Genomic DNA, 19,223 nt, shown 5'->3' on the forward strand with positions numbered 1-19,223 from the left:
GGTCAACCGTAGAGTCCCTCTGTGATGACCTTGTCTCTGTGCTCACTGTTCTGTGTGAGAAGCTCCAAGCTGCCATCAAGTAAGTGCCTTCAACACTGGAGCTCTGATTCGTTAACGGACTGTTTCTGAAGTAACTTTTGCCTGCAGCATCACTTAAAGTTGCAGAGCATAGGGACAGTGGTTCCCACCACCCCGTTGGTATTCACTGAGCAGTTCACTGTCTTTCCTGAGGCATGTGTTCAGTGATCTTGGGCAAGCCCACATGACCAAATACGATTACTGAAGGATGCAATTTTCTGATGAGAAAAAGGGAAAACAATACCTTGCAGAAGAGTTAATCCCTTGAGCATGGAGGTGAGTGGAAAAAATGTTGGGTAAGACCTAGTTGATATGAGGGCTAGTCCTAACCTGGCACGTCCCAGGTCTGTGGCTCCAGGTAAGCCTTCTCATCCGGCTATTGCACCTTCCTCCTCTGCTAAATGGCCAGGTTGGGCTGTGTGATCTTTTCTATTTCTTCTAACATCTCCTGAGCCTGTGAACTCACACACCTATCTTTAAAAAGTGCGTTATTCTGATTTTTATATACTTTTCATTTATTTGCATGACAGTTTAATCAGTGATATTAGTTCATTTGTGACGTCCACTGCTCCAACTCTCCATGCAGTAAGTTGATAACTTCTGCATCTGTAGTAAAGACAAATCATAAAAAGGCCAGACTTGCCAAGGTGAGATGAAAGTCTCTACCAGCTACATATAATTAACTGCAACATTCTACAACATGGTAGGATTCTGAAGTGCCCTTTGAGTTGGGGACGACACATTAAACTATTGTTTACTGGTAACTAGAGTAATTGATAATTCAGAAAACTTTTGCTTATAGAATTTTATATATGGTAATGAGCTACGAGAAACTGTCCAGTTGCAGACATGAATGAGCTCTCTCACTTTGCTGGAAACACTGCAGAAATTTGTTGTTGTTGTTTCTTCATAAACTCAGGATTATTTTTAAGCTAGGCTTAAAACTACTCTTAAAAGTTGTTGTCGAATAGTCTCTACTTCAATTTATCTATCATTCCTCCAGGTCACCTGCATATTTTAACCAAATTAAGCTCAATTTATATCAGGCACTTAAAAAATGAAGAGATTTATTTAATACATAGGTAGTACAAACCGAAACGAAATAGCGCTTAACTTCTTCCACACCCCACCTTCAAGTTTCTCCCACCCCAGGACCCTAGGCAGGCTGCAGGTATGGGCATTATTTTTCCCTCGGGGGGAATGTACATGGAATGTACCTGGCTGCTCCCGTGCCCCACTCAGGTCCCCTCTTCCTGACCATGGAGGGTTGGAGCAGTAGGGCTGGGATTCAGACGAGCATCCTAACCTGCAGGCTCTAACCCCAGCCACGGTGACCCCATCTGTAGGGACCCCGTGCTACCTGATTGCCTTGGGACGGTGCCAGGCTGTGCCCGTTGTGTATGATTACAGTCACCCTCCTTTACTCTCAACAGTGTCCAGGCTGGGATAGGTTATATATTCACTCTACTCATCCATGCACGGGGTTTCGATCTCTTCCAGTGCTAACTTCTCACCACCCCTGCCCAGTTCCCGTCCGTCTTGGCAGAGCCAGCTGTTAGAGCTGGAATATGTTTCTCATTGGCTTGTTTTCTCCTGAGAGACAATCAGAGTTTAATTACTATTGGCTCAACTGCATTATCTTTGTTGGATTACCTGGGATAAAACCCCCGTTAGGCCCCTTACTAGCTCTTGACTTTGGGCAAAGAGCTCAACCACCCTAAGCTTATTGATCCTATAATTAATTATTATTAGCACGTTATATTATTTTATTATGTTATAATAATATTTATAATAAAATAACAATGTTAATTATATTTGTAATATAATTTTAATATTGATATGCTTAATGATTCAAAATATTTTAAATTTGCATTATAATCATTATAATATAGTAATATATATAATATTAGTAATATAAAATATAAAATATGTTAGTAATATAAAATATGTTCGTGGGCTTCCCTGGTGGCGCAGTGGTTGAGAGTCCACCTGCCGATTCTGGGGACACGGGTTCGTGCCCCAGTCTGGGAGGATCCCACATGCCGCGGAGCAGCTGGGCCCGTGAGCCATGGCTGCTGAGCCTGCGTGTCCGGAGCCTGCGCTCCACAACGGGAGAGGCCACGACAGTGAGAGGCCCGCGTACAGCTTAAAAAAAAAAAAAAAAAAGTTCGTAATATAAAAAATTAGTAATATAAAATATTTTATTATGTTATAATAATATTTATAATAAAGTAACATTATGTTAATTATATTCGTAATATAATTTTAATATTGATATGCTTAATGATTATTCAAAATATTTTAAATTTGCATTATAATCATTATAATATAGTAATATATATAATATTAATAATATAAAATATGTAATATTAGTAATATAAAATATGTTAGGGTTTTTGTAAGGATGGAATGAGAAAATTAACCTAAAAGACTGTCAGTGCCCACCAACCCAAGATCACCAGGAACATCTGAGGTTAACAGAATTAGGGTTATTAACTTGCTGCAGTAGGGGAGCCTGTACACTATGCGAATGATAGGACATCCAGTAAAAGGGTGGGTATTAGGAATTGTTATAGGATTTGAACCTGAGTTAGGTAATTTGGTGCGGATTAAAGGAATTGGGGGTTCTGTTCAAGGACTGGCTACTGTCAGAAAGCAAGGGACAATTCTAGCATTGAGCATCCTAGTTTTCATCTAGCTGACAAGAGGGCCAGATGGGAGTCAGAGTTGTCACTGGAGAAGCAGCAGGAGTCACTTACAGGGGAGGATAATATTTGGTCATTTTTGTAATTGTACAGATTTTTTAAAAAATTTCTGTTCAAATCTGATTGTCGATTTGCTTTCATCTTGTTACATCATCATTGTGGAGAGTCCTCATCTGATGTTAACATTCTGTGCAGTTGTTTCTGTTCCCCAGGGGAACACACAGCTGGCTGGTAGCAACTAATAAGATGGCTGTTGCCAGCTGTCAAGGATTCTTCTTCTTGGCCCACCCCTTCAGGTCTTAGCCTTGTCGGGGAATAAAACAAAGACCACCGAAATTTTGAAAAACTTAAAGGCTATGTTCATTAGTGTGCTGACAAGGGAAAACTAATAAATTAAACTCTTTTTTTCTGAGTAGTTTGCTAAGGGAAAAATCTAAAAGTTTTAAGTGCTACGAAAGTGCTAATAATAGTTCATGGTAATTATGCCGTTAATAATTTTTAAATAGCCATCAGGAGAAGTTAGAACAAGTCTGTAGGTCTATAAATGATACCATTGTTCATTGGTCCAGAAAGAGCCTTTAGCAAAGTCTAGTAAGGACCTGCCTGGCATCTGGGGTTCATTCAGTTCATGGTTCTTTAAAACCTGGATGGCTCTAATGTCACCTACAGGGACCCCTACCTATAGGGCAACCATATAACTTGGCTTACCTTAAACAGTCCAAAGTTACGCTTATTGTATAATTATTATTAAAGACACTCATATCGATATCTTCTAGGAAGTACCGGTATAAGTGGATTTTTTTTTTTTTTTTTTACTGCACAGCACATAATAAATATTTGATAAATATTAGCTCTAAAATAGCTTGTTTGCTTTCAGAATTATCAGTGCTAATTCTAGTTGGCGATGCATTTAGGAACACTGAGTTTCTTACATTAGAAATTTGACTGAAGGTTGTTGGGAAAATACAATGCACAAACGTACATTACAAATGCTCACATATGTGTATTAGAAACTAAAGGTCATACATTTCTATCAGTCACTGAAAAAATGGAAACGTTTCTAAACCATATGATTCAGGGATAGGCTTTAAATGGAAAAAAAAATAAGTCACGTGACCTGCACATGGTTTTCTAGGATTTCTCATTGGACATTGGATCAAAGATGGCTTTAGGCATATTGTTATAGAGCTTAATGATTTTTATAGGATTCTCATAGTCTTGCTTGTTTTATCAAAGCAATTTCCTTATCATAATTCTGCCTCTGGAGACTCTTCTCCTTGTTTGGTTATGGCCTTTCCCATCATGGTTCCATTGCCCTAAGTTGGGGGTTGTATTACTGCAGAAGCTGGGGTGCAGCAGGCTTAGTGCAGCTTCTCTGGGAGACGTTTAACACCCCCTGGTCAGATAATACCATGCCCTTGGCTGCTCTCACTTTGGTGGTTCTATTAATTCTCCTTAAATTTTCACATCTATATAGTTTCTTCTGATTTTACTACTTTAACTCCTTTTATTTCCATTGGCTAAACTTGACACCTCTCCTACCTTCTAAGTAAGTTCTTCCTCTGAAATCACACCACGGTCATTACTTCCCACCCAATATCCATTCCCAAAATCAATGCCGATATACCTCACAGGTCTTTAGCTCTGTAGGGGTATGTACTCATGATATGTTCAGTCTCTCAGGAGAAATCAGAAAATGCATTCAGGCACACAGGTTAACTCACATGCCTTGGAGATGCAGTATTAATAGAGCTCTATATTAGGCAAGTTGAGTTACGTGATGCTGTTTAAATCCAAGAATTTTTGGAAGGATACTTGGGATTAGAAAGATATTTTTTCATTCTCTGCCCGTTGGTTTCCCACCACCCTCTCCCCACTTCCCTCTCTTCTCAGTACAGAATGTCGGAGAGGAATCTATACTGAGGCATCTTGGAATCAATGAGGCGAGGCTGAGCCTTCATATTGTGTATTCTAATTCCATTCTACTCCTTATGCAACTCCCTCTCTCCTTTTTCTAACTAAATTTGAATCTGTTTCTAAGGGAGGCAAAATCAAAATAGTTCAGAGCAAAACAAAATTTTAAGAACTCCAGAAATCGAGGATGTGCTGCCAGGTTGCTGTCACAGTAACCCTGCCAGGGCTGCACTGCTTCTCCTTCATGGACCACTGGTCTACCCACGAGAGTTGTTCTCTGTGGATCATGGGCCTGGGAGGAAATCCAGAGACGAGCAGAGAGTGAGACCAGTAGGTGCTCAACCTGTTCAAACAAAAGGCCAGACAAAGTGACTCACAGCCCTCCTAAGTAGGCAGATGTTCCCTAGTGTGTGCTGAAAGAGTTGGCTAGTTTCTAGGCTCCTTTCTGCCCTGTGCATCTCACAGATTCGTCTGTCTATAGTCAGACAAATATGAAACGTACACACACATATGTGTATCTAGTGAGGGGCATGCATGGAAGGTGCTCCTCTAATGACATGACGCGTGCCAGGCCACGAGTACTCATTTTTCCAGACTGCAGCAGCCCACAGAAAAGCTGCCGCATTCAGTCTCCAAGGAGACTCCCAGGCCAGTTTCCTTGGCAATGAGCTCTCTCTGTCACCAAGTCTGATGCCTTGGGGTTGCCGTATTGCTGCAGCACGCTTTGCTGATATGTACTCATAGGGAACTTGACTGCTTGTAGCTTTTCTCTGGGTTTATTTCCAGTGATTTCAGAAACTGAGACTCTTTATTCTTTATAGTTATTTTAGTTTTGTGATGTTCGACTGACAGTTTGAAAGATAGACATTTTTCAGTAAGGGCATTTAATAATTATTTTTCTTAATTATGAGTCAAGTGATGGTCAGAAAGACCACCGACCTGGATTTTAATACTTTCTGGTGGATTAGGCAGAAAACTTAATCCAGGTATGAAAATGTGCATCCCATAAACTTATCTGTTATTTTTTAATCTGGTTCTGTTGAGGAACCCCATAGTAATAATTATGAGAAAAATAATTCGTCTGTTGAAAAACCACTCTGCTTTCAAAAAAATAAAGAAGAAAAACCAAATGCAAGTTAGTAAAGCATTAATCATCTAAAAGATATCATGGTACAATAAAACATCTGAAACATATTTAGACAATTAAACATTAAAAATTAATATTTCTGGAATAAACTGTGGACTTTAGGCAATATATCCATATTTGTTCATTAATGGTAGCTGTTAATTTGTTCATTAATGGTAAGTTGTTAATAACATCTTTACCAGGATAAACCACGTGCAGGGGTGGATAAAATATGGTCACTTTTCATACCATATTCAGTTTTTCTGTAAATCTAAAACTGTTCTAAAAAGTAAAGTTTATTACAGAAAAATCATCCTAACTGTATTAGTTTGTTGGGGCCGCCATAACAAAGTACCACGAACCAAGCGGCTTTAACAACAGAAATGTATTGTCTCGTGCTTCTGGAGGCTGGAGATTGGAGATCATGATGTCAGCAGAGTTGGTTCCTTCTCAGGGCTGGGAGGCCTCGCTCTTTGGCTTGTAGACAACCGTCTTCTCCTCATGTCTCTTCACATTGTCTTCCTTCCACGTGTATCTCTGTGTCCTAATTTCCCTGTTTTATAAGGACACCAGTCGTGTTGGATTAGGATCAACTCTAATAACTTCACTTTAACTTGGTTACCTGTGTAAGGTCCCAACTCCAAATAAGACCATTTCTGAGGTGCCAGGGGTTAGGACCTCAGCATATGAAAGCGGGGGGGGGCACAAGTCAACCCATAACACTACCACTGCCCCCTACCCCAAAATTAACACCCTGTGATACCTAACATTTCCCCAAGTGTTTTCCACACGTCGCCTCTTTAGTTTCGCCTTTACCTTGTGTGCATTTGTATGTTGGTTCTGCTTCTCTGCAGTGACAGTCAGCAGCTGCAGCTTCTGTACCTGGAGTGCGTTCTGTCCATGCTCAGCAGTTCCTCCTCCTCCATGCGGCTGCACAGAGGCTTCACGGACCTCATCTGGTGAGTGCTCATCCTGACGCCGACCCCTGCTCCACCCCAACCTGGGGGGCTCGCTCGCTCTAGCTGGGTCTGCGGGTCCCTTCCCAGGGCATCCATGCCTCACTGGCCATTTCATCTATGTGTAAATATATTAGAGGGAAAGTAAGGAGATAGCTTTGCTTATATGCACCAGACGAAGCTACAGAGAGAAAGGGGAGAGAAAGCGATAATTATTGTAACAAACTATGCCTCCCAAGGCCCTTTTGCATTTTGTTTCCATCATAGGATCATGAGAGCCTACGTTCTAAATCATATAAAGGCACCAGAGAGTTGCACAGGCGAGGCGATTCACCTTCGCCAAAACTGGACCTTCTTCTCAGCCTCACCCTGGTACTTTCTCCATCTCAACCTGAATACTAGTCTCTTAATCATAGTCAGAGATTCACACAAGTGACAGGACCCTCAGGCAGCCAGCTAGCTGCTCTGGGTTCCTGCGCTTATTGACAGGGAGAAAGTCGAATGCTATGTATATGATATGTGTCAGAATTTTAAACTAACTTCTCAAATGAGGAGTATAAGTAACTTTGTTATTTATAGTAAAATGAAACTTCATAACTAAGTTAGCATTTTGAGTCCATTTTCCTCACATAAGATGATTTCTAATGCTTCTCTTGATATTTTATGTAGTTAACCCCAGCTTGAATTATGAGGCAAAGTATTCTGTTGATATCCCCAGGAGTGATGAGGAGTCAGGGAACGCTGGGGCAGAAGGTAGCCAGAAGAAGGAGCAGTAAAGAGCCCAACTATTACTTGTCTTTTTTTTTTTTTTTTTGCGGTACACGGGCCTCTCAGTGTTGTGGCCTCTCCCGTTGCGGAGCACAGGCTCCAGACATGCAGGCTCAGCGGCCATGGCTCATGGGCCCAGCCGCTCCGCGGCACGTGGGATCTTCCCGGACAGGGGCACAAACCCGTATCCCCTGCATCAGCAGGCGGACTCTCAACCACTGCGCCACCAGGGAAGCCCTTACTTGTCATTTTTAAGGCACCTGGCATTTACCCTCAGGATAGTATTCGTATTTTATCATTCGGCTTGTAGGGAAACTTTCCTTTCTTCTCGTTCTCTTCTCAGGAAAAACCTTTGCCCTGCTCTCATCGTGATCCTGGGCAATCCAATTCATGACAAAACTATCACCTCTGCTCATAGCGGCAACACGAGTACCAGCATCGAATCGGACTCTGCGTCTCCAGGGGTTTCTGACCACGGCCGGGGGTCAGGCTGCTCCTCCACCGCACCAGCCCTCAGTGGGCCCGTGGCTCGGACCATCTATTACATCGCAGCTGAGCTGGTCCGGCTGGTGGGGTCAGTGGACTCCATGAAGCCCGTGCTGCAGTCGCTCTATCACCGCGTGCTGCTTTATCCCCCACCCCAGCACCGGGTGGAAGCCATCAAAATAATGAAAGAGGTAGGAGGCAGTGAAGGATGCCACCAGGTCTGCCAAGAGGGGCTGAGCACCGTGTCTTGCACAAAGGAAGTACTTAGAAAATGTTTGTCAATCGCCTGCTGGAACTTAATTGCTTCTGTTCAGTATCCAGTAACAAATAGTATCTTTAGCACTGGGGGCTTTGTGTGCATGTGTTGGGAGTTGGGCTAAGGGGGTGTTGATAAGTGCTCACTGAAGCAAAGTCATTTGATAATTTTAACTACATGCATCTGACTGGACCCCAGGCTGAGCTTTCATTTTGCTCCCTCAGGTACTGTCTGTGCAGATGTATATGTTTTTTGTTTTTGGGGTTTTTTTGAATTTTATTTATTTTTTTATACAGCAGGTACTTACTAGTTATCCATTTTGTACACATCAGTGTATACATGTCAATCGCAATCGCCCAATTCATCACACCACCACCTGCACCCCCCGCCACTTCCCCCATTGGTGTCCATACGTTTGTTCTCTACATCCATGTCTCAGTCTCTGCCCTGCAAACGGGTTCACCTGTACCATTTTTCTAGGTTCCACATATATGCGTTAATGTACAATATTTGTTTTTCTCTTTCTGACTTACTTCACTCTGTATGACAGTCTCTAGCTCCATCCACGTCTCTACAAATGACCCAATTTTGTTCCTTTTTATGGCTGAGCAATATTCCATTGTATCTGTGGACCACATCTTCTTTATCCATTCGTCTGTTGATGGGCATTGAGGTTGCTTCCATGACCTGGCTATTGTAAATAGTGCTGCATGAACATTGGGGTGCATGTGTTTTTTTGAATTACAGTTTTCTCTGGGTATATGCCCAGTAGTGGGATTGCAGGGACATACGGTAACTCTATTTTTAGTTTTTTAAGGAACCTCCATACTGTTCTCCATAGTGGTTGTATCAATTTACATTCCCACCAACAGTGCAAGAGGGTTCCCTTTTCTCCACACCCTCTCCAGCATTTGTTGTTTGTAGATTTTCTGATGATGCCTATTCTGACTGGTGTGAGGTGATACCTCATTGTAGTTTTGATTTGCATTTCTCTAATAATTAGTGATGTTGAGCAGTTTTTCATGTGCTTCTTGGCCATCTGTGTGTCTTCTTTGGAGAAATGTCTATTTAGGTCTTCTGCCCATTTTTGGATTGGGATGTATGTTTTTTTAATATTGAGCTTCATGAGCTGTTTATATATTTTGGAGATTAATCCGTTGATTCATTTGCAAATATTTTCTCCCATTCTGAGGGTTGTCTTTTCGTCTTGTTTATGGTTTCCTTTGCTGGGCAAAAGCTTTTAAGTTTCATTAGGTCCCATTTGTTTATTTTTCTTTTATTTCCATTACTTTAGGAGGTGGCTCAAAAAAGATCTTGCTGTGATTTATGTCAAAGAGTGTTCTTCCTATGTTTCCCTCTAAGAGTTTTATAGTGTCTGGTCTTACATTTAGGTCTCGAATCCATTTTGAGTTTATTTTTGTGTATGGTGTTAGGGAATGTTCTAATTTCAGTCTTTTACATGTAGCTGTCCAGTTTTCCCAGCACCACTTATTGAAGAGACTGTCTTTTCTCCATTGTATATCCTTGCCTCCTTTGTCATAGATTAGTTGACCATAGGTGTGTGTGTTTATCTCTGAGCTTTCTATCCTGTTCCATTCATCTATATTTCTGTTGTTGTGCCAGTACCATATTGCCTTGATTACTGTAGCTTTGTAGTGTAGTCTGTAGTCAGGGAGGCTGATTCCTCGAGCTCTGCTTTTTTCCCGTAAGACTGCTTTGGCTATTTCAGGTCTTTTGTGTCTCCATACAAATTTTAAGATTTTTTTGTTCTGGTTCTGTAAAAAAAAAAAATGCCATTGGTAATTTGATAGGGATTGCACTGAATCTGTAGATTGCTTTGGGTAGTATAGTCATTTTCACAATATTCATTCTTCCAATCCAAGAATATGGTATATCTCTCCATCTGTTTGTATCATCTTTAATTTCTTCCATTAGTGTCTTATAGTTTTCTGCATATAGGTCTTTTGTCTCCCTAGGTAGGTTTATTCCTAGGTATTTTATTCTTTTTGTTGCAGTGGTAAATGGGAGTGTTTCCTTAATTTCTCTTTCAGATTTTTCATCATTAGTATATAGGAATGCAAGAGATTTCTCTGCATTAATTTTGTATCCTACAACGTTACCAAATTCATTGATTAGCTCTAGTAGTTTTCTAGTGGCATCTTAGGATTCTCTATGTATACTATCATGTCATCTGCAAACAGTGACAGTTTTACTTCTGCTTTTCCAATTTGTGTTCCTTTTATTTCTTTTTCTTCTCTGATTGCCATGGCTAGGACTTCCAAAACTATGTTGAATAATAGTGGTGAGAGTGGACATCCTTGTCTTGTTCCTGATCTTAGAGGAAATGCTTTCATTTTTTTACCATTGAGAATGATGTTTGCTGTGCGTTTCTCGTATATGACCTTTATTATGTTGAGGTAGGTTCCCTCTGTGCCCACTTTCTGGAGAGTTTTTATCATAAGTGAGTGTTGAATTTTGTCAAAAGCTTTTTCTGCATGTATTGAGATGATCATATGGTTTTTCTTCTTCAGTTTGTTAATATGATGTATCACATTGATTGATTTGCGTATGTTGAAGAATCCTTGCATCCCTGGGATAAATCCCGCTGATCATGGTGTATGATCCTTTTAATGTGTTTTTGGATTCTGTTTGCTAGTATTATGTTGAGGATTTTTGCCTCTATATTCATCAGTGATATTTGTTTGTAATTTTGTAATATCTTTGTCTGGTTTTAGGATCAGGGTGATGGTGGCCTCATAGAATGAGTTTGGGGTGTTCCTTCCTCTGAAATTTTTTGGAAGAGTTTGAGAAGGATGGGTGTTAGCTGTTCTCTAAATGTTTGATAGAATTCACCTGTGAAACCATCTGGTCCTGGACTTTTGTTTGCTGGAAGATTTTTAATCACAGTTTCAATTTCATACTTTCATTGGTCTGTTCATATTTTCTATTTCTTCCTGGTTCAATCTTGGAAGGTTATACCTTTCTAAGAATTTGTCAGTTACTTCCAGGTTTTCCATTTTATTGGCATAGAGTTGCTTGTAGTAGTCTCTTAGGATGCTTTGTATTTCTGCGGTGTCTGTTGTAACTTCTCCTTTTTCATTTCTCATTTTATTGATTTGAGTCCTCTCCCTCTTTTTCTTGATGAGTCTGGCTAATGGTTTATCAATTTTGTTTATCTTCTCAACGAACCAGCTTTTAGTTTTATTGATCTTTGCAATTGTTTTCTTTGTTTCTATTTCATTTATTTCTGCTCTGATCTTTATGATTTCTTTGATTCTCCTAACTTTGGGTTTGTTAGTTGTTCTTTCTCTGTTTCCTTTAGGTGTACATTAGATTGTTTATTTGAGATTTTTCTTTTTTCTTGAGGTAGGCTTATATAGCTATAAACTTCCCTTTTAGAACTGCTTTATGCCGCATCCCATAGGTTTTGGATCATCGTGTTTTCATTATCAATTGTCTCTAGATATTTTTTGATTTCCTCTTTGATTTCTTCAGTGATCTCTTGGTTATTTAGTAATGTATTGTTTAGCCTCCGTGTGTTTGTGTTTTTTACGTTTTTTTCCCTGTGGAAAAAAGCACAGTGTTGTGGTCAGAAAAGATGCCTGATATGATTTTAATTTTCTTAAATTTACTGAGGCTTGATTTTTGACCCAAGATGTGATCCATCCTGGAGAATGTTCCGTGCACACTTGAGAAGAAAGTTTAATCTGCTGTTTTTGGATGGAATGTCTTATAAATATCAATTAAATCTATCTGGTCTGTTGTGTCATTTAAAGCTTCTGTTTCCTTATTAATTTTCTGTCTGGAAGATCTGTCCATTAGTGTGAGGTGTTATAGTCCCCCACTATTATTGTGTTACTGTTAATTTCCTCTTTTATAGCTGTTAGCAGTTGTCTTATGTATTGAGGTGCTCCTATGTTGGGTGCATATATATTTATAATTGTTATATCTTCTTCTTGGATTGATACCTTGATCATTATGTAGTGTCTTTCCTTGTCTTTTGTAACATTCTTTATTTTTTTTTGTTTTTGTTTCTTGCGGTACACGGGCCTCTCACTGCTGTGGCCTCTCCTGTTGCGGAGCATAGGCTCCAGACGTGCAGGCTCAGTGGCCATGGCTCATGGGCCCAGCCGCTCCGCGGCATGTGGGATCCTCCCGGACCGGGGCACGAACCCGTGTCCCCTGCATTGGCAGGTGGACTCTCAACCACTGCGCCACCAGGGAAGCCCTAACATTCTTTAAAGTCTCTTTTATCTGATATGAGTATTGCTACTCAAACTTTCTTTTGATTTCCATTTGCATGGAATCTCTTTTTCCATCCCCTCACTTTCAGTCTGTATGTGTCCCTAGGTCTGAAGTGGGTCTCTTGTAGACAGCATATATATGGGTTTTGTTTTTGTATACATTCAGCAAGCCTGAGTCTTTTGGTTGGAGCATTTAATCCATTCACGTTTACAGTAATTATCCATACGTATGTTCCTATTACCATTTTCTTAATTGTTTTGGGTTTGTTTTTGTAGATCCTTTTCTTCTCTTGTGTTTCCCACTTAGAGAAGTTCCTTTAGCATTTGTTGTAGAGCTGGTTTGGTGGTGCTGAATTCTCTTAGCTTTTGCTTGTCTGTAAAGCTTTGGATTTCTCCATTGAATCTGAATAAGATCCTTGCCGGGTAGAGTAATCTTGGTTGTAGGTTCTTCCTGTTCATCACTTTAAGTATATCATGCCACCCCCTTCTGGCTTGCAGAGTTTCTGCTGAGAAATCACCTGTTAACCTTATGGGAATTCTCTTGTATGTTATTTGTCGTTTTTCCCTTGCTGTTTTGAATAATTTTTCTTTGTCTTTAATTTTTGCCAATTTGATTACTATGTGTCTCGACGTGTTTTTTCTTGGGTTTATCCTGTATGGGACTCTCTACGCTTCCTGGACTTGGGTGGCTATTTCCTTTCCCATGTTAGGGAAGTTTTCGACTATAATATCTTCAAATATTTTCTCTGGTCCTTTCTCTCTCTCTCTTCTCCTGGGACCCCTGTAATGGGAATGTTGTTGTGTTTAATGTTGTCCCAGAGGTCTCTTAGGCTGTCTTCATTTCTTTTCATTCTCTTCTCTTTAATGTGTTCCGCAGCAGTGAATTCCACCATTCTGTCTTCCAGGTCACTTATCCGTTCTGCCTCAGTTATTCTGCTATTGATTCCTTCTAGTGTATTTTTCATTTCAGTTATTGTATTGTTCATCTCTGTTTGTTTGTTCTGCAATTGATTATTCTGCTATTGATTCCTTCTAGTGTATTTTTCATTTCAGTTATTTTATTGTTCATCTGTATTTTTTTGTTCTTTAATTCTTTTAGGTCTTTGTTAAGCATGTTTACATCTTCTCAATCTTTGCCTCCATTCTTTTTCCAAGGTCCTGGATCATCTTCACTATCATTATTCTGAATTCTTTTTCTGGAAGGTTGCCTATCTCCACTTCATTTAGTTGTTTTTCTGGGGTTTTATCTTTTTCCTTCATCTGGTACATAGCCCTGTGCCTTTTCATCTTGTCTGTCTTTCTATGAATGTGGTTTTTGTTCCACAGGCTGCAGGATTGTAGTTGCTCTTGCTTTTACTGTCTGCTTTCTGGTGGATGAGGCTATCTAAGAGGCTTGTGCAAGTTTCCTGATGGGAGGGACTGGTGATGGGTAGAGCTGACTGTTGCTCTGGTGGGCAGAACTCAGTAAAACTTTAATCCGATTGACTGCTGATGGGTGGACCTGGGTTCCGTCCCTGTTGGTTGTTTGGCCTGAGGCGACCCAGCACTGGAGCCTACCTGGGCTCTTTGGTGGGGCTAATGGCGGACTCTGGGAGGGCTCACACCAAGGAGTACTTCCCAGAACTTCTCCTGCCAGTGTCCTTGTCCTCACGGTGGGACAGAACCACCGCCCGCCTCTGCAGGAGACCCTCCAACAGTAGCAGGTAGGTCTGGTTCAGTCTCCTGTGGGGTCACTACTCCTTCCCCTGGGTCCTGATGCGCACACTACTTTGTGTGTGCCCTCCAAGAGTGGAGTCTCTGTTTCCCCCAGTCCTGTCGAAGTCCTGCAGTCAAATCCTGCTAGCCTCCAAAGTCTGATTCTCTAGAAATTCCTCCTCCCATTGCCAGACCCCCAGCCTTCGGTAGTCTTACCTGGGGCTCAGAATCTTCACTCCAGTGGGTGGAGTTCTGTGGTATAATTGTTCTCCAGTTTGCGAGTCACTCACCCAGCAGTTAATGGGATTTGATTTTATTGTGATTGCTTGTGTGCCTCCTACTGTCTCACTGTGGCTTCTCCTTTGTCTTTGGATGTGGGGTATCATTTTTGGTGTGTTCAGTGTCTTCCTGTTGATGATTGTTCACCAGTTAGTTGTGATTCCAGTGTTGTCACAAGAGGGAGTGAGAGCATGTCCTTCTGCTCTGCCATCTTACTAATCAGTGTATAGATTCTTATAAATTTTTTAAGTGCTGACAAAAATGTAGACTTTGATTATAGGGCATCAGTATACCATTGCTGGTGTACTTTATCTTTGTAGCTTTTTCTCCAAACTCCAGAGGCCCCCACAGATGTATATGTTTATTCACTTTTGCCAGAATTGGATTTCAAAATGATTTTATACTCAGCTTGTACATTACCCCAAAAAGAAAGTTTTCCCTTCCACAAAGAAACTAAGACTTCAAGGGGTCAAATGATTTGCCCAGGGTCAAAAGAAAGAGAAAGAGTGCAGATCTCCATCTGACCCTAAGCCTATGGTCTTCCCTACACACATTTTCACTGGACTTGATTTTCATATTACAATGCAGATGATTCTAGCGACTCCTTTCCTACCACTGGTTCAGCTACCCCTTTAATGAACCTGGGTCTGAGTCAAGGTATGAATCCTCTCTCTGCCACTTATCAGCTAGGTTATAGTAGCTAAGTCATTTAACTCTAAACTTAACCATTTTATTATCTGTACATAGTGGCAGTATTCCAAAGATTGCCAGTTCAAAATGCAGTAAAGTTTGTATAAGTACTTTGTGAGTCTTTAAAGTGATAAACATCTGGTAAACTTATTGCTACCCTGAGGAAGAGAAAAACATACAGAGGCTGAAAACAGCTGGTTCTCATCACCTCCTGCCTGAAGCAGTGCACCCTTCGACCTGGTTTCCTTGACTCCTGCCTGTCTTCTTTTCTTCCTTTTATTTTCCTGGACTTACGTTTGTAAATCACCACTGTTAATTTCCACTCTTTAATGGTGCCTATTGCCTCTCCCATCAAGCTTGAAATACTCTGCCCAGTTTCCAGATCCGGCATCATTCTCATGTCCCGTCATTTCCCAGGATGGACCCTCATTCCATCTAACTGACCCTGCTTTGTTCCGTTTCTACTTTCCTGCTTCTGTTCTAGCTCCCCCTGTTCTGTGCCCATTGGCCACACTTCCACTTCACCCGGTTAAGTGGTTGATCACAGTAAGCTAGGCAGACACTGCTGGCACTTCATAGTAGCTTATTTACAGACTCCTTTAGGGATATAATATTATGCCCATTTTCCAGATGGGGAAACTGAGGCTACATGAGGAGAGGTTTACTTGCCCAGAGTCCTTGTGAGCAGTATGACTAAAACATAAACCCAGATGTTCTAATTACAGCGGCCTCTCTGTTAAAATCCTCTTTCTTTATGGCTCTGCTTCCTCAGGCCATTGATTTCGCTCTTCTGTAAATCCCATCCCACCATTTAGCAATTGATTATATGTCTCATCACACTGACTGCTTCCCAGTATAATGTGGAATAAGCTTCTTGTCTCTCTAAATATAGTTTTGTATACACTGTTTTTGTGCGTTCCCCTGGTACCTAACACTACAGTGCTTATAGTTTTGTATACATTGGTTTTGTATGTTCCCCTGGTACGTAATACTACAGTGCTTGAATGAGAATAAGTGTACATTTTAACTGAATGACGGAGAAACCCGAAGACAGAATATCTGCCAACAGGGTGTTTTGAAGCAGCAGCATCCCTTCTTTCCCCCTCAGAGTTGACAGGCACTGGAGTGATTATTGCCCACGGCAGAGCCACTAGATAGCTGAATGCTAAGTAAATACTTTGCCTACAAGGTGTGTAGTTCTCAGTGTACTTTCAATAACAACTTCTTTAGTACTGCAAAGGAAATTAGTTGTGGTTTCCCCTTTTCATAGATTTGCTAGCTTCCCAAGGTCAGTTTGCAGGGCGAGGCTGGAACTGACACCAGGGGATCACATCCAGGCCGTGCTGCCCCGCGGAGCATGGCAGACTCACGTGGGCCAGGTTGTTCTCAGAAGCATTGCGTCCACTTACTGTGGCAATACCAATAGCTGGGGAAGGTTGGTAACCTAGAAACCAAAATGTGCAGGGCTTATGCACACAGAGAAAACCGCTGGGCGCCCAGGATGTTTGTTTACCCTTTTGGGGTTTGATGCCCGTGTGTTATTTCCCTGTTCTCTCTCTAATTTGTCACTCCACCATGTGTGTTCTGTGCCTATTAATCAAAGGCATACCGGACATTTTGCTTTTCAAAGTACATTTTCTTTTTTGCTTCTATTTTCCCCCCAAAAAACATTCCATCATCAAAAAGAACACCTTGCTTCCTTTTCTCTCTCCCATGTTTCGGCTTTAGAAGGAGGCCCTAGTCTTTATCAGACCTGTGACACCTATCCCCTGACACCACGTTCCTCATTTCCACCGGAAGAAGATGAGGTTAAACATGCCTTGCTTTTCTTTAAGTATTTGTTGAGAGTCTTCCAGAAGCCTAACCACTCAGTCTCCTTTCGCTCCAGGTTCTGAAGCACCTGAAAAATAAACACAGGATCAATGTGAGGATTAAAACATGTCACCTAATTTATTACTGGTAAAGTTGGATTAGGGAATGTAATGGGATCCCAAGAGAAAGTGAGATTTCCCACTCCTGTGGCCCTGAAATGCACTTGTCCTTCTAACAAGAGATGGGACAGCTAGAGGCCCAGAGGCGTAGCCACTTCACTTGGCTGCCAGCCTGCAGGCAGGCAGAGGGAGAGAGGGGGAGAGAAAGAGAGAGACTGCCTTGACCTCTGGCATTATCACTGCTTTTTTGATGTCAAAGGAAAAAAGTGGAAGCTTCATCTTTGTGCCTCCAAGAGAGCAGAAGTTCCCAATTTCTGGCAGAAGAAAGAAATATGGAAAGAGAAAAACATGTAACTTTTTCTACTTGATATACATTTTCTTGCGAGTATAAGTCCCTTTGAAAATAATGGACATAGCAGTAGGATGTCTGCTTCAATATACTTAATTAATCAATCTTGCTTAGTCTCAAATTGAAGTTTTCTCTACAGACGCCTACCATATGGAAATAAAAATTAGTGTGGACTGAAAAATTATGAAAATTCTATACATGAAGACTTGTGAGATACAGCCAAAACAGTGCATAGAAGGATATTTATAGTTTCAATGACTTACATCAAAAAACAGAAAGCCTAAAGTTAATGTTCTAATTCTCCAACTTAGGTAGTTTGGAAAAGAAGAGCAGATTAAATTAAAAAAAGTAGAAAGGAGGAAAAGTAAGCATAAAAACAGTAAGTACTGATGTGATAAAAAGCAAATGTAATATAGTGAATTAATAAAGTGAAAAACACCAGGACTCTGAAAAGACTAAGGAAATCGAAGAACTCCTGGCAAAAGCAATTGAAAATTCTAGAATAGGTAAAAACAAATAGAAATAAGAATGGGGGAAATAAAAGCATATAACCATAGATGTTGCAAAATATTAAAGAAATTAAGGAAGATAGTAAGGCACCTTTAGGCCAGTAAATTTGAAAACTTAGATATAATAGATAAATCCCTAGGAAATAACACAACCTTTAAAAAATTGGTTCAAGGAGAAATTGAGGACCTAAGTAGTCCTATCATCTTTAAAGAAATTGAATCAGTAGTTAAAATCTTTCCATTAAGAAAAAAAATTAGTGGCCCCATACAGCTTTAGAAACAAGTTATACCAACATTCAAAGAATGGGTTAGTTCTAATAATACATGAACTTTTCCAGGGAATAGAAAGGGAACTGGTTTCTCAACCCAGTTTTTGAAGCTAGCCAATTTGATAGCAAAATAAGACAGGGAGAGGATCAGGACGTTAAATTACAGGCCAGGCTTACTAAAAAACATAGATGCAGGTGCTTTTTGGTTCTGTGCTATAAAAAATTTTGAAACAATCCCTCGGGATACTCTTTATCTAAGCCAGTCCTGAACTGGGGAGCCAGGAACCCAATGTGCATTCTAAGTCAAGAACACCTAGGTCAGATTTATTAAGATTTGAATTCCAAATAGTTGTGTTTCTCCTTAGACTGTATCGTGCAATAGAGAATGTACATGCTTATGTGATCTCACGGTTCTTTTGCTTTTTTATGATATTCACTTCTCTGTTATTCTTTTTTCCTTATTCTTAAAGCTACTTGGGAGCCCGCAGCGTCTCTGTGATTTGGCAGGACCCAGCTCCACTGAACCCGAACCCAAAAAAAGATCAATTTCAAAACGAAAGTCTCATCTGGATCTTCTCAAACTGTAAGATACATTCTCATTTGGGGTTCTGTATTGATTGGTGAAGACTGCTTCTCTGAATATTCTTAACGTTGTTTCCAAATCCCTGAAATTGTTTGAATCTATATTATATGAAATGGGACTAATATAATGTACCTGCAGGCCATAGGAGAAGTCTTACCTCAATTTTTTTAGAATCATATAACTTTCCATATTTTCATTGACTTCAAGAAAAAAGTGTACCAGATGAAATGTCCAAAAATTCTTCATTGGGGTTATTTTAGGGAAATCCTTTTTGATTTACAATACTGTAGCTATATGATTCCTTTACATATAGCCCCTCTAGGAAATGGAATATTATCTGATTTGTAATAGTTGTAGTCACATGCATCTCTTCAGAAATACAGTT

The 19,223-nt window shown here is 40.5% G+C and overlaps 1 protein-coding gene across 1 annotated transcript in view; it reads left to right on the forward strand.

Moving 5' to 3' along the window:
- The window catches only part of ARFGEF3 (ARFGEF family member 3), a 190,466-nt gene that overhangs the window by 90,922 nt on the left and 80,321 nt on the right, over positions 1 to 19,223 (forward strand). The window contains exons 8-11 of the mRNA XM_030853353.2: positions 1 to 79; positions 6,678 to 6,782; positions 7,891 to 8,224; positions 18,726 to 18,838. Of these exons, the coding sequence (XP_030709213.2) occupies positions 1 to 79; positions 6,678 to 6,782; positions 7,891 to 8,224; positions 18,726 to 18,838 (631 nt within the window). The remainder of the gene's footprint in view (positions 80 to 6,677; positions 6,783 to 7,890; positions 8,225 to 18,725; positions 18,839 to 19,223) is intronic.

Source organism: Globicephala melas, chromosome 14 (assembly GCF_963455315.2).
Source record: "Globicephala melas chromosome 14, mGloMel1.2, whole genome shotgun sequence".
Classification (NCBI taxonomy): Eukaryota; Metazoa; Chordata; class Mammalia; order Artiodactyla; family Delphinidae; genus Globicephala; species Globicephala melas.